This window comes from Manduca sexta, chromosome 26 (assembly GCF_014839805.1).
Source record: "Manduca sexta isolate Smith_Timp_Sample1 chromosome 26, JHU_Msex_v1.0, whole genome shotgun sequence".
Lineage (NCBI taxonomy): Eukaryota > Metazoa > Arthropoda > Insecta > Lepidoptera > Sphingidae > Manduca > Manduca sexta.
In genome coordinates, this window is record NC_051140.1 from 12476003 (window position 1) to 12494284 (window position 18282).

Consider the following 18282-nt stretch of genomic DNA (forward strand, 5'->3'; position numbering starts at 1 on the left):
AATAATTCCTATAACCGATATAACAGATTTATGAAGACTACCAGCAATAAAAAAAAATAAATACTAGTCGTAGTACCTACATGAATAATTATTTGCAGTCGTTTTTTATCTAACCGTCATAAAACAGAAACTTAACACGTCTGTTAGTAAAAAGAAACAGAAAGACAGACGGGTCTCATCCGGACTAAGCGTTCAATATGAAGTAAACAACCTGCCGGCACTCCGATAATAAAAAAGAATACCTAGATACCAATCAATTTAGCGCTTTATTATATCGAATATATCGAAATTTAATGACATTATTTATTTCCAATTGGCAGCGAATTAATAATTAAATCACTACGATAGCCCTATGCAATCGTTAACTTACATTAAGACCCCTGGTCACGGGATTGCATCAAAGCCTTCGCAAATAGTTTCAAAAGTAAACGAATATGCCATTTAAGAAAATTTTATACCAATAGCATCTAATTTTACGAGACGATGTGGCGACCTTGACACGTGTGGCGGGGAAAGTGATCAGACCGGTCGTGAGGCGAGCCGGTCGAGAGCCGGTCGGAGCTTCAGCCTACAGACGCCGACGAAATCTTTCACACACGTACAATTTGCCTTTGAAATTAATTTGCTAAAGTTCGCATTAACCTTGACCATTAAAAAAGTCAAACAATGCAAGCAAAAAATTTATATCAAAATTGATTAGATGTCCTTTAGAGGTCTCTGATAATTTATGCAAAAATATCTTTACAAAGCTAGCTTTAGAAATCATATTTAATAAAGATATGTGTACTGTTAGACGTAATTCAAGAAATATTAGTAATGAATCGCATCATGATTGTCATTATTACACGAAAAACTACAGATTTAAAGCATAATCCAACGTATAGGTTCAATACAAGTTCATCAATTATTATTGTTTATCAATACAGTAAGGTAAATTTGGATCGGGAAGGAGTTAGTACACGTCTTCCTTTAACCTAATTTTAAAAATGTATATTGATAAGTCTGTAATCATAACCTGAGCGTTTTCTTCTATTAATAATTAGTGGCAAACATGAGGACAAAACTTCATATCATTAATATAAATTATTTACATTAGAAACATACAAACTACTTATAAAGTGATTAGAATAAACTATATAAATTTGAATAGGTTTTCTAACATAAAAGTGTATGCATTCAAATTTTGACGGTTTTAAAATATACTTATTATGTTTTTTCTCATTAGCGCAATAAAAATATAGGGTACCTAAGTATGACGTTTACTCTGAACTCAAAATATTTCTAAACATAAAACACTAAAACATAAAAGTTATAGTTTATTTGATAATTTAATAACAATTCACATAAAGTATCATAACGATTGAAACATTAGAATTAAGACCATTTTTTTTTTTGTTTTTTATTTTATAAACTTATAACAACTAACTAGCCTTCATGGTTTGGACGATTTTGATCTTATTATTGTGTCTAATGCCTGATGTACTCCTTGACATCAGGAATGGCCGGCGGAACTGTGGCGAGATACTCCAAAGCTTTTTGAATCTCTTCAGGTATTGGGGGAGGAGTTGGCAAATGAGCACCTTGTGGTTGGAAGCCGTTCTCATCAGCTAAGTATTGTAGCTGGATCAACTGGAAATATTAAAATATATTATATTCATTTAAAAGTTTTGTAGTTTTATTTCCTTGTTATTCAAGTCATCGCAACGATCTCTACGTATTAAACATTATATTCCATAATATGAATCGCACATCATACGCAAAAGCAAAAACACGACATAGTAGCTTTAAACGTCGCATTCAAGATCAGTTGGAGTTTAACCAATCTGATACAAATAATGACCACCACGGGAAACAACAATAATGTTAGGTCTACGATACGATCATAAGCAATGAATTCTTACTCCGCTAAAATAAATAAATGTGTATACAAATACAGTATAGAGAGTATCCCGCTCTCACACCCGCCACTACAATTCCTGTAGCCCAGGATCGCATTTTATGACACCGAACGGTGAAACTAGACGAGTCTCAGGGAATACTAATTTGCCCTTATCCGCAAACTAAATTAATCAAATAGAAAAATAGGGAGTTGGAAATATTAATTATCCACTTCCCTCTAAAGTAAAGCGGGAGACAATACAGCAGAGAAATACAGTATAACATATAACGGCTATTCAACGGTTATACACTTTCACTACCTTAATGAAGGCAAGAGGTTGCTTATAGAAAAATGATAATAGCTTGCCGATTACTAATACTAGCTTTTGTCTGTAATGACCCCGTTAAATGATAAGTGAATTTTAATTAATTTGGTAGGGTTAATTATCTAAAAACAATGTTTAATTAAAAGTACTAAATATAAATATATAATAGTAATTAAATTAATAATTATTCGTATAAAATATCCTTATAATATCAACCTTCAAAATCAGTTTGACCATTTAACCGTGACAATGTAAAATAATAGACCTACTTTCGTATTTACCGTATTAGTATGGAAGCATAGATTTATCGAAATTTTGTAAATCAAATTATCACTGATTCTCAGAAAGTTACTTTCACATGCGTATACAGTTAGTAGGCGCTGTTTAAAATATAACTGATTCTTATGTTTTACCTTGTTTATATTAGCATGAACATGCAAATGTTTATAGCACATGAAATATCGTATCATTATTTAAATATATATCTTAAATATTACATGTTTATAATATTTTGATAAATTGCTAATAATGTGTATTAAACAACTAATAACAGCGTGTATCTTTTTAAATATTAAATAATATTAGAAAAGTGTAAAATTAACATCAACTCGAGAGCCATGAACTCTTTATCCTCTAAATACTTCAACAGCAATTATGAAGACAGTTTTCTGCTTTGTAAGATAGCCTATAGCTTATGTCGCTGACAGAAAATAAGAGCTAGCTTAGTTTCTATGTTTTGAAAAAGCACTTATTAAGTTCCCTCACGTACCATTATTTTTTCTTCTAAATGATCTCATGATTTGTCTTTAACAAATGGTGTTAAAATTTACATTAATATGTAGAATAAAGGTCATACAAAGTTCAATCTCATCATATCTATAAATACTTTGTTTTAAAACAAATACTGTGAAGCCAATGGTAAATAAAAAAATATTACACCTAAAAATAAGTATGTTATGGGTACGACCTCAATATAATATAACGTAAAAAACGAAAAAACAATATCAACGTCAACAGTAGTATAATCATAACATATAAATCAGTTTTTTATAAATTTATATACTGACTAGCTTCCGCTCGCAGCTTCGCCCGCGTGGATTTCGGACTTCAAAAATGGAGGAGGTGCTCAATTTGTCGGGATGTTTTTTTAATGTATGGTGGTATGCAGGTGGTCCGATTGTCCGGTCAGGGTCTGATGATGGGATTCAGTATTCACGCGTGATGGCTTATTATTAGCATATCATGTATAACTTTGGTGTTTCTATACCGATTTCTATGATTCTATTTATGGAATATTTAATAATGTTAACTTTTTAATTAGGGATGACTGAGAGTGTTATAAACGTAAGATTAGACAAATATAATAAGAAAGCTTCGAACTGCTAAGCTATCGGGAGTTACACGTGTTATTGTGAGTCAACCATAAAAGATAGACATATGCTGTCGTGGGATATTTTTACATAAGTTTAAGGAGAACATTTCCGTCATACATGATTTCTGTGTAGCTTTAACCATTAAGGTAGCACACGCGACGGAAGCTTAAAAATGGAGTAACTTCTCCCGTTTTCCCAACATTTCCCTTCACTGCTCTGCTCCTATTAATTGTAGCGTGATGAAAAGTATACTATAACCAGCACAGGAGTATGACGAATAATTGTACCAAGTTTCGTTAAAATCCGTCGAGTAGTTTTTGTTTCTATAACGGTTATACAGACAGACAGACAGACAGACGGACAGACAGACAGACAGACAAAAATTTTACAAATTGCATTTTTGACATCAGTATCGATCCCTAATCACCCCCTGATAGTTATTTTGGAAATATATTTCATGTACAGAATTGACCTCTCTACAGATTTATTATAAGTATAGATAGATTATTACTTTAAAGTGTTCAGAGACTGTTCATTTTATTAATAGTAATAGGTCAATTAGATACTAACTGGATTGTGTACTAATTAAAGACATTTTCGAATTTATTCATGCAATGTCTAATTATTTTACATTCGTTTATACCTGCATATAATAAATTATTTAACAAAAAAAAATAATTAAGAAAAAACGATTTGGAATCTAAAATAAAATAAACAATTGAAATTAAGTGACCTTTAACATTATTATAATGAAAAACAAGTAACCTGTGCAACTTTATAAATGGCTAACAAAAAAAAATTTCTTGTACAATCTACAAGCAAAGCTTCGTATAGAACAAAAGTCATTGATAAACGGCGCGCAATTTCAACGATGTGTAATACGTTAAGTTACCTGTCCGTCAGGCGCCGTGTAGTGGAACTGGCCCTGTGCCGACTGCGCCTCATTTTCCCCTGCCCCTTGGTTCTTCAAAAAGCCTTGCTCTTCCGCGGCAATCCCATTTCCAGTCTCATAACTAAAAATTAATTAGTTAGTACACAATACAAGCTGCAGCTTTCCTCAATACAACATATATTTTAAAGCTATATGAAGTGTTTTGCTCTGCAAAACTCTTTTAAGGCCAACGTGATTGAATAAGGTATAATCCCTCTCAGTAGGGGAGGCCTGTGAAGCCATTACCCCAAAATAATATTATTTAAAAAAATTACGCATCGCTAAATTGCATTCGTCCCAACTTCCCTTTCGTAACACCGTCATATCGGCAATTTTATGCAATGAGAGCCTTTATAAATCTAACTGAGGTCACAAAGTTTGTATTTTTTATAAGAAAATCTCATACAACTGATAGGCTAACCTGTGGATCGATACTAACGGACTATACTGTTTAAATATTTTGCAAATAACCTAACAAAATAAAACAGGCTATGCTATGTTAAAATTAAAAAGCACCTTATTTGCAATTGGTGCATTACAAGAAGCCATAAAAACTTTATTACGTTAAAAATTAATTTGTAGTTAAAATATAAAACGATTTTATTTTTTATCTGTGCTCATGCATTATCTATTATATATGGTTATATATTTTTTTAATTTAAAATCAGGAAACATTTGCTCTTTAAGCGGGGCATAGTTCAATATTATTAAATACGAATATGTCCACATTGTATAAACTAAGAATGTTTTTACACGAAATCACACGTACAATACAACAAAGCCTCAGCCATGTCTTTATAATTTAATTTTTGTACTTGACGGCATGAGAATGTAAACATCACGAAAATTTCGTGTACTCATATATTTTCAAATATTGTCTCATAAAGCTCACACAGCGCTCAATCCATTGTGAAGTAGCAATGTTTGCGTAGACTCTTGAGAATTACGACGAATTAATAACTGCGTAACAGTCTGACCTCCATTTGTAAGATCCGTCGGGATTGATGACCTGGTCCTGGTTGATGATAGGGACGTTATTGTCCCCTGGATAGGCTTGGGGTAGAGGCTGCGGTGTTTGTTGTTGTTGCTGGTAATGACCTTGGTGGAATGGCTGGATGCTGATGACGTCAGCGGTGATCACGCCAATCGCCGCAAATAAAATTACCTTCAAACATCAATACTTACATTAAATTAATGAATATTGATACAAATGAACACACGCTATGTCAAGTAAATGAATATACGCTGTCAAGTAAATAATAAATCCCGATTTCTTTGGAATATAAATATCATGTGTTTATGAAATCCACTATGTGAGTCCTGAAATAGGTTCCTAATTATAATATTTAAACAAGCACATGTTTATGACAATCAATATTAAAACGATTTAAAATAAATTAATTTGATTAAAAGATATTTTTTTAATCTTTAATGATTTTCTAAACGACAGCCCCTATGCATGAGTGGTTTATGTATGATATAATAATAATATAATATATATTCTTATGCAGAATAGATCCGTGTAAATTAAGTTACAAATTAGTAATTACGATATCTATTGGTACATTAATAAGGTGCGATTGAGTCCCTGTATTAACAACAGGTACCACAAAATATATTAAAATTCTTATTATAATAATTATAAATTTATAGCGGTCAAAATTTATGATTTGTTAAATATTGCAAAAAGAATTTTCAATGATTAGTAATATCGTATGCTTGTAGGGAGAATCCAATTATCATAAACCATTGTTCAATCTATTGATTGAATGTGTATAACCGTATAAAATTGAACATGTATGAGGTTAAGAAAATATATTTCTTGTAATAATTAATTTGTAATAAATATATATTAAGTTATCATAACACGGCTTTTTGGCAAAACTCATATAGATTTAAACATTGCAATAACAATATTCTAATATTACCTTCGCAAATATTCTGAAGCATCATATAAAAACGAATGCGTTAACGAACAAACCCTTAATATAAATGAGAACATAATAATACATAAATCATTTACGCGAGATATTAAGTATTCAAATAAGTTATAACTTACAATGCACTTCATGATGGTTCCACTGCAGTCGCAAGATGATACCAATGTATACAATGATGCGTTCTGGATTCACCCCCAGTATTTATACGAAAAAATTTGTGGCCAATTACACATCGTTGCAGTTTCTGCACATATTTTATGAGTATGTACTCATCCAAGGGCCGTGTGGGGCGTCCCTTATTGAGCTGAACTTCTGTGGTAGGACTATGCCCGACAAAGAAATAAAAGCCTTAAAGCCATTGGCGTAAGACTGTAATGCCATAAAAGTCAGTAAAAAACGAAATTGGGAATGATTACGAATGAATTTTACGTGCTTCTGTTATATTCACTTTTACTGAGTATTTAAATATAATTCATATTAAGACCTTCTGAAGACGACACCTACCAGTTATGTTATATTTTGTTTACGTATCAAATAATCAAGATGCAAATCAAATATTACATTTACGCATGTTTACGATTAGTTTAACCAATCATTTTTTGTTTGAATAGAAATAGAAATATATTTATGTTCAGTTCACATTAGTTACATCAGTTCACGGCGGTCACTGCACTAGGCTCCAGGCCCGTATCGCAGTATGTAGTATGTAGTATATGTAGTATGAAGTATTGGTATTTTGCGAATCTCTATAAATAAAGTTCTAAATATAAAAAGGAATATAAAATGTTCAAGACGAAGTGGTAATAACTATTACATTAGAGCATTCTAGAACACAAAACAATCACGCGGAGACGCGACAAATAATTTAAATGGCAAAACAAGGTATCCATGTTATGCAATGAATACAAAAGACCATAATGTTCACCTTGATACGCGCGGGAACATCCGAACACGAGGATCTGCACAAACCAGTCGCAAGTATGCGCTTGTGACATACTTCAACAAGGTTTTTTTTTAAGATAATATATTGAAATTGCTCATCAAGGTTCCACAAAATAATATTTCGCAATTGTCTTTATCGCTTGAAAGCTACAGACATGATCGGCGCCCATATTATATTAGTCACCTGTATTAGCGCGAAGCCCGATTACGTGTGAGGAAAATGTTACGTTATATATAAATATATTAAAGAATAACTTTGAAAAGACTTGAAGTACAATACGTATTTCTAATATTTATGTTACCGTCGGCACACGGAGTATATATTATTAAGATATAAATGTAATAATTACGCATACATGCAAATTTTAAATCTTTCTAGGGAACAGTCAAAAAATCTTGTTGCATATAACTATATTTTATGGCCAAATACCTCGTACTGACCTTTCGTAGGCGTCTAGACAGATAAAGCGATGCTTCATTTAAAAATAGATTGCGATTCATCATACGAACTACTAAATATTTCAAACAAAGGTGAATTGTTAATCATAAATTAATTTATACATTATTAAATTCTTTAGAAGACATGATATGATTGAATTCTCAGAAGACACTTTTTAAAACTTTTCAACACTAAGTAAAATGCTAAACTCAATGATACGTTTATAGTTATTTGGTTTTATATTGCGCCTATATATCACGTACTGTATTGATATAATATGATAAAATGTATAGTACATACTTAATCAATTAATTTGCAATTTGCATACTATAAATTATCTTTTATAATATTTTTATATTTAAAGGGAAATATGTTTCGAAATAGCTATAGATAAATTATAATTAATCGCCAGAATAGATCAAATAACATTAATTCGAAACGCTGAAATTCAGCGCATCGACATTTTCTTGATTATATTTTGTTGACTTGAGTTATTTTATTTGTGCTATATTAGTAATATCTAATGATTGCCGTGGTCACACAAAACCGGCTAAGGATGATGAAACATCCGATGAGCGCGGTAACGTGTGCGAGCGAAAAAAGAAATATAAAATATTCTCTCAACAATCACGAATAATAATTATTTTCTTAAACCCATCACCTTTGTGTCTCGTGTATTTTAACGCTACTTTAATCAAATTCTTTAGTCGATTATCTCCAGTTCATGACATATTGATAAATAGATGGCCTGCGGCTATAGGACGCTGTTATTTGCACAATGTGCGCAGTGTCGGTGATGGACAATTTGAACTTTGGCAACTTTTGTGCTTGCATACTATCGGATTCACGCAACTGGTCGATAAGCCGATTTGGTAAAACGATGAGTTGACAAAATTATTTTATTATTTGTAAGAAATCGATGCCGAAACCCAAGAATTAAAAGTCCCCGGAGAATATAATATAATCATAAAAGTTGCCACTTTAGTCATGGAATATTAAATGTTCATATCATGGAATATTATCAAAAACATTCATGTTATGAACCTTTGTATTAAAACTTATGAATCACGTGCGCATAGATTCCAAGTGTAATTTATTAGTCTAATACAATAAACATCTCGTTTTATAAGGAAAATAAACTGAGATTCAGATACTTCTAATTGGATGCAGTTGTAAAAAACTAAAAAAAATAATAGGTAAAAAATAACAACATATTTCTCCGGAAATTACCAATACTGTGGCCGCATCCAAGATGCCTTTCTACAAGCGGTAACGCTAATAGAAAATAAAAAAGTACATCTAACGATAAGTTTATCGCTAAGATATCGTTCCCAAACATAACGTGAACGTTGACAATTTTATATAAATGTATCTTAGCTAGCAACTGATATTAATATTTTAACTTAACAATGGATGATCCGCAAAAATTAGAAATATATATATATATATATATATATATATATATATATATATATATTGAGGCACAGTCGTTTCCATACGGACATATCACGAGTATGCATCTTTTCAAGTTTTGAACCCTTAAATGATTATGTTGTATTAAAACAATTTATTATCGGTATAAATATTCACAAAGTTTAGATAGCAAATATAGAAACGATTCGATTTTATCTTTTTCTTAAAAAAATATAAAGAATTACCTGCATCTTATTTATTTGGAATTATACCTACTTGTTATTGATAACGTCTATTGTCCTTCATTTTAAAATGGATATCCTCTTTCGAATTTTATATTATTACCGAAATTAATATTCGAAGCTGTACCTAAAAGAGTAACATCTCAAGCAGGTTCTATAATATATTCAAGGCGCTTCATCTTAGTATAGATACGAAATGGCTAGTACGAGGTAAAAAATACACCGGTAAGCAGTGTGACAAAAAATCTGAATTGCAAGATTTATATTGTATACTAGCTTGTACTCGTGGCTCCGTCTGCGTGAAAAAGATTTTCCGGAATAAAGATCCGCTTTACATTTTGCAAATTGGAGCCTATATTTTAAGTTAGATCTCTAGCAATACATCGGTGAAACTGCATTTTATTCCATGCAAAAGTTTTTGCGTGATGCGTGGACAAACATACACAAATAAATCCGTTGTTTTGGCTTCTGTTGCTCCAAGACATCGTTGTTTTTCTACAAAATCCGTAATGTACTATAAATATCAGCCTATTACAATTTTATTATATATAAGGATAATATTTGTAGTTTCATAATTGATCTTACTCACTATATAGTTAAACCCGTCATAATGCCTTTCCTTTTTTATTGATTTGAATGTCGAGACAAGCTTGCGGTTCGCCTGATGATAAGCGATACGACCACCCATAAACAGTACGAACAGCATACAACACCTTGCATTATTTTGTATTGTCTGGTATTCCACTGAGCTCGCCATCCTGAGAGATAAGATGGAAGTCTTATTATGTCCAGTAGTTACACTGGCTACAATGTCCTTCACACCGGAACACAACAGTGACTAGATACTGCAAAAACAAAACGAATAGAGGGACCCGCGTAAAAGAACATATAGCTGACGTGAAACACCGACGCTCTACGAAGTCTGCATTCACTGAACACTTTGAAGGAGGCTCTAACCAATATCTGCGACTAGACAAACCACAAATCCTTGCCAAAGAACACCGATTCCTGCCTAGGATGATCCGCGAGGCTATTGAAAACGATACATGTATATACACTATATTATGTTCTTATAGTTTTATCTGATTTTAAAGACTAAAGTTTAGTTTTATATGTTATTTACTAGTGACCTGCATTGGCCAGATTTTTTTAATACCAAATATGGATAACAATAACTTTTTCTCATCTCTCTCCTCGCCTGCTCTTATTAACCTTTTTAATGTAAAACTACGCAATCGCCTTTTACAAACATCTTTCTAAATCTATGTTATGAACATACCTTTTAAATACCAAATATAAAAGTGTGTGTAGTATATCCGCTTGATTTTCCGTTACTCTTGAACAATTATACAGAATAAAAAATCTATTGTATCTAAAAAATTTTATCAACCCAAATAATGCTACACTACATTATAATATGAAATAACAGAATAAATCATATTTCATAATTCAAGTCATAAGCAATTCTTAATTCATCGACTTTAAATCAAGATAAGTGTCAATGCCGAAGATTGAAGTTAATCTGTGTCATACGTAGGCGTTACACTGTCAACGGTTTATACAACAAGAACAATGGCGATCGGCAATGCTTTTTTTTGTCGGTACCTACATATATTTTTTGTATGTAGGAAAAATATTTTTAAATACGGGGTTTGAGTCCTTAAACAGTTTTGTCCTAAGGTTTACTATTGTAAGAAACCTGAAAAAAAGATATTTCAATATGAAATATTGCGAGGTTATCTGTATTTTATAATCTAAATAAAATTTTGAAAGTTATTTATGTCTTCTCAGAACCTTATAAAAAGTATCGAAAGTATAAAGAATAATTATAATCTTACAAATATTGCCCATTAATGTAATATGGTTAGATTTCAATTGAAAAATGCCAACACTTAACGAACGTGATATGATGTCTCCTTACTAAAAGTAGAATCAATATGATTTTTGTCCAAGTTTAAATTCGTGTTTAGCATATTACCAAAACGGCTATGAAAATTATTTATTAATATTTGTTATTTTTTTTTTATTGTGAAATTTATAGATACTTCAGAATTCCATCAACAATTAATTCGCCAATTTTCTTTAAAAACTTAATTTTATTTAAACATATAACAGTAAGCCTCAAAAGGTCTATAAAGAATGTACACTCAAACATTCACTATTATAAAACGCCGGTGGAGATATTTTATGAATAAATAAAATAATGTAATAATATCATTTAAATTCAGTCATTTCATATGTCCATCTTTCGCCAAGTGTCCGTGGTGCAACGGCTTATAAGCCAGGTGTGACGCAAATTGCGGCTTCGATTCGCCCTTTAACGCAACATGAACAAATATGTTTTACGGGGTATCCTAGAGCGAAAAATGCGACGCGACACCGTGCGGTGCGGTACTTATATTATGGCACCTTCCCCACAACCACAAAAAAATATATTTCTGAATCACTCACTTATTTACAAGTTAAAAACACATCCATATATAAAAGACACATACATAAACAAATAAAAACTATTTTATGGGTAGACGAACGACGACATTAAAAATGTCCAGTTTTTTACATTTGGCTGCAAAACTATAAAAATTATAAAAATAATTTAACATGTTTCGGAAACCATCTCACACTATAATGATATAACAAATATATTTAATTAAATTCATGGTTGTTTACTATGTAATTTTTCAAACACAGAGAGCTATTTTAATTTATCAAAATGTAATAACTCCTAAAAAAGTAACGAAAATGCGGGTTAAAACAGTTCTGTATGTAACTCAATTTATGTGGTTTCAACCCTCGTAGACTCTAAGCTTTTCAGTTGACTTAACTAGTAGTATCCACTGGAAGTATATGATGACTGAGGTTGATTGCAGAACATGGGTTTACCACTTCGCCGACAATAAGAGGAAAGGTTCCTTCAGAACGCAACTCAACGTTATAATGTAGAAAAGCCAAGTTTCGTTTTCATCTAGCAATAAATAATAAAGTACATCGATGTTCCTGCAGCAATATTGTATATAGGTAAGTAAATAAAATTTTCAACCAGGATATGAATAAAACGATATTGGCATTATTTTGTACCAATGGGTTTATCAAGGAAAATACTAATTCAGTAGGAACCTTGATACATAAAACTAAATTAAGCTGTATTTACATTTAAATTACCATTTTAGTATACCTTCTACTCAGTTGTATCGAAGTCGATATAAATATTCATTTAAATTTTTTTAGTAATTTACATACGAACGACTAATAAATACAGCTTCGAAATTATAAATACGTATGTCTCATATAAAATCAGTTTCTAGATTGTACTATCAGTAACTTCAGCACACTGCCGTGTTGTGAAGGATATTTTTGTGCTTTAGTTATAGTCATGTAAAAAAAATCACCCACGTACTAATATGCTCAACTTGTTTGCTGGCTATTGTATGTTATTTCTGCTGGAGTATTTTAGGTTTAAAGGTAATTTTTTAGGGTGAGCATCATGCAGTACCAGGTATTTTGTTATTCAAAGCTTTGTGTATTGTTGACACTGTTTATGAGAAAGCTTACTAAAAGGCCAGATAGCCGACCGTTTCGAATGTATAAAAAATAATTAAAGACTGAAAGTTAAGCGATTTATTAAATAACCGTTTTATAATCACACAATGTATTCATTATCGCAGTCAAAAAGACGTAGTTATAACAAAAATAGTTCATTCAAGTACGTCATATTACATATCCTATGATATTATTTCTTAGGTGACATTTTATATAATTAAAAACCTTATTTTATGATACAATCATTTCAGTGCCATTAAGTATATATACAACAAAATAAAAGGTTATTTATTGTTGCGTAGTTTCTTTCTTATTTTCTTTAATCTGAACAGGACCTAGGTACGGGTTGTATCTCTCATTGTAGGGCCGATATTTCGTCGAATCGTAAGGATATCTGGTGTCATAGGGCCGATTATAAGGGCTGTAGGGGTTCCGGTAGTTGTATCTGTTGTACAGCGGGTCGAATGTTCTATCTTTACCGTCTACTAAAGGTACTTGTGCAAGAGGAGTTTTCCCGTCGGCTGGTATGTGGACGCCTGAAGGCCTAAATCCTGCGGTCATCATTAATCTTACATTTGAGTACAGTAAGCAACAGAAGCAGCTGGACAGATTTAACACAAGAAATCCCATGCTATAATTTTGTTGTTTATTGTACAAACAATATAAATCGCTGCATTAGCAAACGTAACATTTAAAAGCTTTTTAACTTCTGTAAAAATTCTAATTTTAAAGTAATGAAATTACCTACATAAATAAAATATAGTTATTAATATTTTAACGAAAAAGAAATCATAACACTTACCATTTTCATCAGCAACATAACTAACTTGTATAGGTGTGCCTTCAGGTGACACATAAGCATAGCTTCCTTGCACGACCTTAAAAATCAAATAAATATTGACTATCAATCTATATAGGGTCTCGGGTAATGAATTTTATTAAAACTAAACGTGCATCATTGTTTATTTTTAGTTTTCCTTGCCAGGAATGTACTTTTTTATTTCAGACCGCATTGAATATTTTTATTTTAAATAACTTATGGTTTATCTAACAAGTTTACCTGTGTTCCTTGAGGATTGCCGGTATTGTCAATATAGGCATCTTTTAAAAATCCACTTTCCTGCGCTTGCTTGCCGTCGCCGGTAGTAAAGCTGCAAAATATACCGATATATAACTTTTTATTCAGAATTATTTCATACCCAATTCAGGCCAATATCATTCGCCCTTCACATGGACACAACGCTATCGCCGCGCAGTAATCGCATACACAAGTTTATTAATAACAAATGTAGACTTTATTGTATATGCAAGATCATTTAAAATGCCTAGCATCCACCTTAGAATAACTTAACATAACCACGTATGGTAAACTTTATTGAAACACAAGTATTTTAACAATAATAAAGTGGCGCTGTAAAAATCTTACTTATACATACATACTGTAAATGTAAAACTTGTTGTTCTTTCACAGATGTATATCAGAAATATATATAGGCAGTAATTACTAAATCAATTTGACAATAACCCTTGTTCTGGTAACATATTATAGGCTATTTTTTCCCGAAAATGGTAACCACGCGCGCGTTGGCTCAATCAATACCTATTATATTCAATATTTTTATGGAACTATTAAAATTATCACTTACCTAAAAGCGTAAGATCCATCGCCGACATGTTCACTTGCATAGGACAGTATCGGCACCGCAGGACCCGCGCGATTCGTATTATAATATTGATTATTATAATACGGATTATTATAATAAGGATTATTGTAATATGGATTATTTGGATTTGCCACAGCCAAAGGAACGGGAGGGGGAACTGTAGATGTTCCAGTTGGAGCCTCTGCAGCAACCGCGAATGACAAAGGATGAACAATGGACATAAGCCCGAACAGCATTAACGTTGTAGCTAACATGCCTGCCATCCTGCAAACAGTATAATCCCATTTAATTGGTTAAAAACACAAGATATTATCAATTACACTGAAAAAACACATGACATATTAATTTGTTAATGAATACACGTCGTAACGTAGCCATTACAAAAATAATTTTCGTGTAAATTACCTTTAATCCGCATGCACCCGTATGTCGGATGGTACTGCTACCGTGAGATCCAAGTAATCCATTTATAGGCAGCAGGGTTACTAAGTGATGATATTTTTTGCTATGCCATCATTCAAACGTGAGGTTCACACACGTATTTAATCCACCGACAGTCATTAGCCGTGTTTTAGTTACAAGTTGTTCAAAATTTCATCAGCACGAATACCTAGTGGAAATCACTTAGTGAAAACCTTAAATTACGTTAAGTGCTTGCCTCAGTTACTTAAACACGATCTATCCAATTATGTTGCAGATATTCTAAAGGTAAATTTCTGTGCATTGTTAACGATACTTCATAAAATGTCACATCACTTAATGTAATTAATCATAACTATTTAGTCACCAATAACATCCCAGATGTATTGGCGTTTTAATTCAATATAAGTAAATATTACTGTAATATTTTAAGTGTTAGCAGTTACTGCTTTGTGAATTACCGCTTGCTTTAACGGTGAAGAAAAACCTCGCGAGGAAACCTACTTACCTGAGAAATTCTCTATAGGAATTTTTAGGAGATGTAAAGTCTACCAATTCACACTAATCCAGCGTGGTGGACTAAGGCCTAATCCCTTTCAGTAGTAGAGGAGGCCCGTGCCCAGCAATTGGACAGTATTATAATACAGAGCTAATATTATATTATTTTTTTAGTATAACAAGCTTATGGGGACACATGGTATGAAATATTGTGTAACACGCAATTTTATATTTATACCGTATTTAAAAATAGCTGAATAAAGTTAATTTACCAAAAATCCTAGAATTATGATACAAGTACAGTTCTCCACTATCAAAGTAGATTAGTGGCGTTCTAATACACTCTAACTTTAATGATGTAAATATTATTCTTCTCAACGTGACATTACGTGGCCTATTTACTGAATATATTATAAACGCAGATTGTAGTTTTTCCACCCCTCAATTTGCTTTAGACAAAGAATAATATATCTTAAAGTTAACTAATCAATATATTTGTTTATTTTTTTAAATTTTATTGTAGCCACAGTCAGTTCCAGTCATTATGTGAAAATAATTTATTGACTGCACATTACAGCCATTTTTTTAGCTGTGCCTCCAATTGAAGTATCTGAAAATCTCCGTTTAAAATCACGATATAGGTATTTATAACGTCACAAAAACTGTTATCTCTATCTGTATCGGTACCCTGCTTATAATATATAATTCAATGCTAGATCGAATAGCTTGATAGGAACAAATAAGCACTACGAACAATTTACAAGTTTTAATTAGAATCCCAGACTAACGTCATCTTGAAATATTTTCTTTGGCTAAGTTTAACAATATATTAATTAATGCTAATTTAACAAAATTGGATAAGTTCATGAACAAAGTGAAGGGTTTCCTCAGTTACATAGTCGTATGACCAGATAACAAGCATGTTGATAAGATGTGTATTTTTAGATAGAATAGATTCAAAATCTATACATTATTTTATGAGCACGTCTCAACGCGTTTACAATTGTAAAAACTATTAGTGCTAAATGATATAATATTGTAATACATAACACTACTCAATAAATAAAAAAAATCTGACTTAAATTAACACAAAGAATCAAACATTTGAGAATAACAAGAACATTTCTCGAAGTCGAACCTTCAGCTTTCCAGATTACAAATGACTGGTCCCTATTTTTCCACGAGGGCTGTAAATACATACAATGTCTCTCATAAATACATAAATTTCGTCATTACTTCCCAAAAATGGATCAAATAAATGACATCATTTCAAAATCGTCATAAAATGCTTTATAATTCATTAAAATAAGGTCAAATGTTTTGTTACTATTATGCATTACAAGAGATAATCAACGAATTAATTACCCTTACATGATAGTTAACGAACTAAATTACACATCTTACTATATTATTGCGTTTTTTTACTATTCAGCCCATAAACGCATGTAAGAACGTAAGTTTAGTAGTCCGCTTTAATTTTATCTTGTGGCAAGTTTATGTATGCGGAAGTATTAAATTTTTTTAAGTGTTTTAATTTGTAATTAATTGCCCATTGTATGGCTAGTTGCTGTTAATCTAATGTTATTTGCATGTAAAACAAGATTAAAATAATTGGTATAATTAATTAATTACTATGTAACATAAGTTTATAAAATATTTTTTATAGTGTGAAATAAAACTGCATGCTTCAGATATTATAATCAACTCATCGATTTAGTTGTACTACTTTAAAAGGTGAAACAAGGGCTTTAAAAATCAGAAAAGTCATCGATATGAAGTCCAGGCAGCACTTATAAATATTATTGAGAAGATTCAAAAAATTATTCATACTATATTGAAGGAGAGCTAGAAATAAAAATGACTCCGTACTCTAACTTTTTTTGCGACATAATGCAGTTTTGTCGGTCACTCGTTGATAAATGCAATAAGTTCCAAAAAGATAAGATGATCTAAGTAAGGAACAAGAACTTAATTTTTTTATTAATTCTACTCCTATGTGAATTTGCAAAGGTGTTTGGAGTGTTAAAATTAGCCGCATATTATATTATACAATCGTAGAAAGTATTTGGATAAAACCGAGAACTGAAATAGAACACAATCGTGAATAAATTCTGACGCGAGAGTAAGTTACGTTCGAACAATAGCTAAACATCGATTTACTAACTTGGAAGTCTCAAAGTATCATAATGTATAGTTTTGTATATAACTTATAGAACATATCTTCAAATTTTTTTCTGAATATTTTACAGATTTAAGTGCCATTTTAGACTAGATCCATTTATATTCTAATATAAAATCCCTAGAATTTTTCATTGATATTCGCTGTTAAAAACCAACCTCGTCATACTAAATTGGCCAAGCACTTTTAACTTTATGTAACATATTATTTACATTTACATGCTTAGAATATAACATTTATAAAATGTATGAACGATGATTGATGATCAAGTTAAACTTGTCGAGACGAGAAATACATCTATCTTTGCCAATAATAAACTTGTAACAGACCCAAGTCTATACATTTTAGATAAAGAAAAAAAAAACTAAAATTGGACTTTTATAGAGCACAGAAGTTTAAACAACAGTTTTTTTTATTTTTCTGTTTTTCTGTCTGTCTATATGTTTGTACACATAACACGTAAAAACTATTGCAAAATATTAAATGTGCTTTTGACG

At 31.4% G+C, this 18282-nt stretch overlaps 1 protein-coding gene across 1 annotated transcript; it reads right to left on the reverse strand.

Moving 5' to 3' along the window:
• Positions 1–1467: 1467 nt before the first annotated feature.
• LOC115444649 lies at positions 1468–15170 on the reverse strand. The gene is made up of 9 exons (XM_030170510.2): positions 15094–15170; positions 14671–14952; positions 14085–14175; positions 13827–13902; positions 13323–13575; positions 11132–11183; positions 5486–5673; positions 4470–4590; positions 1468–1629 (listed from the first exon to the last, which is right to left on the reverse strand). The coding sequence occupies exons 2-9, from the start codon at positions 14949–14951 to the stop codon at positions 1468–1470; spliced, it is 1224 nt and encodes a 407-aa protein (XP_030026370.2). The 5' UTR covers position 14952; positions 15094–15170.
• Between the last annotated feature and the right edge of the window lie 3112 nt (positions 15171–18282).

Bases quoted from the DNA above. Each gene is read 5' to 3' on its own strand.
- LOC115444649 (XM_030170510.2), bottom strand. From the start codon at position 14,951: ATGGCAGGCATGTTAGCTACAACGTTAATGCTGTTCGGGCTTATGTCC. The intron at 5,674-11,131 runs GTATTTAAAAAT...TGATGTTTGAAG, and splicing joins TGTTTAAGGACTCAAACCCC to GTAATTTTATTTGCGGCGAT. The intron at 4,591-5,485 runs GTCAGACTGTTA...ATTAATTTTTAG, and splicing joins GACGGATCTTACAAATGGAG to TTATGAGACTGGAAATGGGA.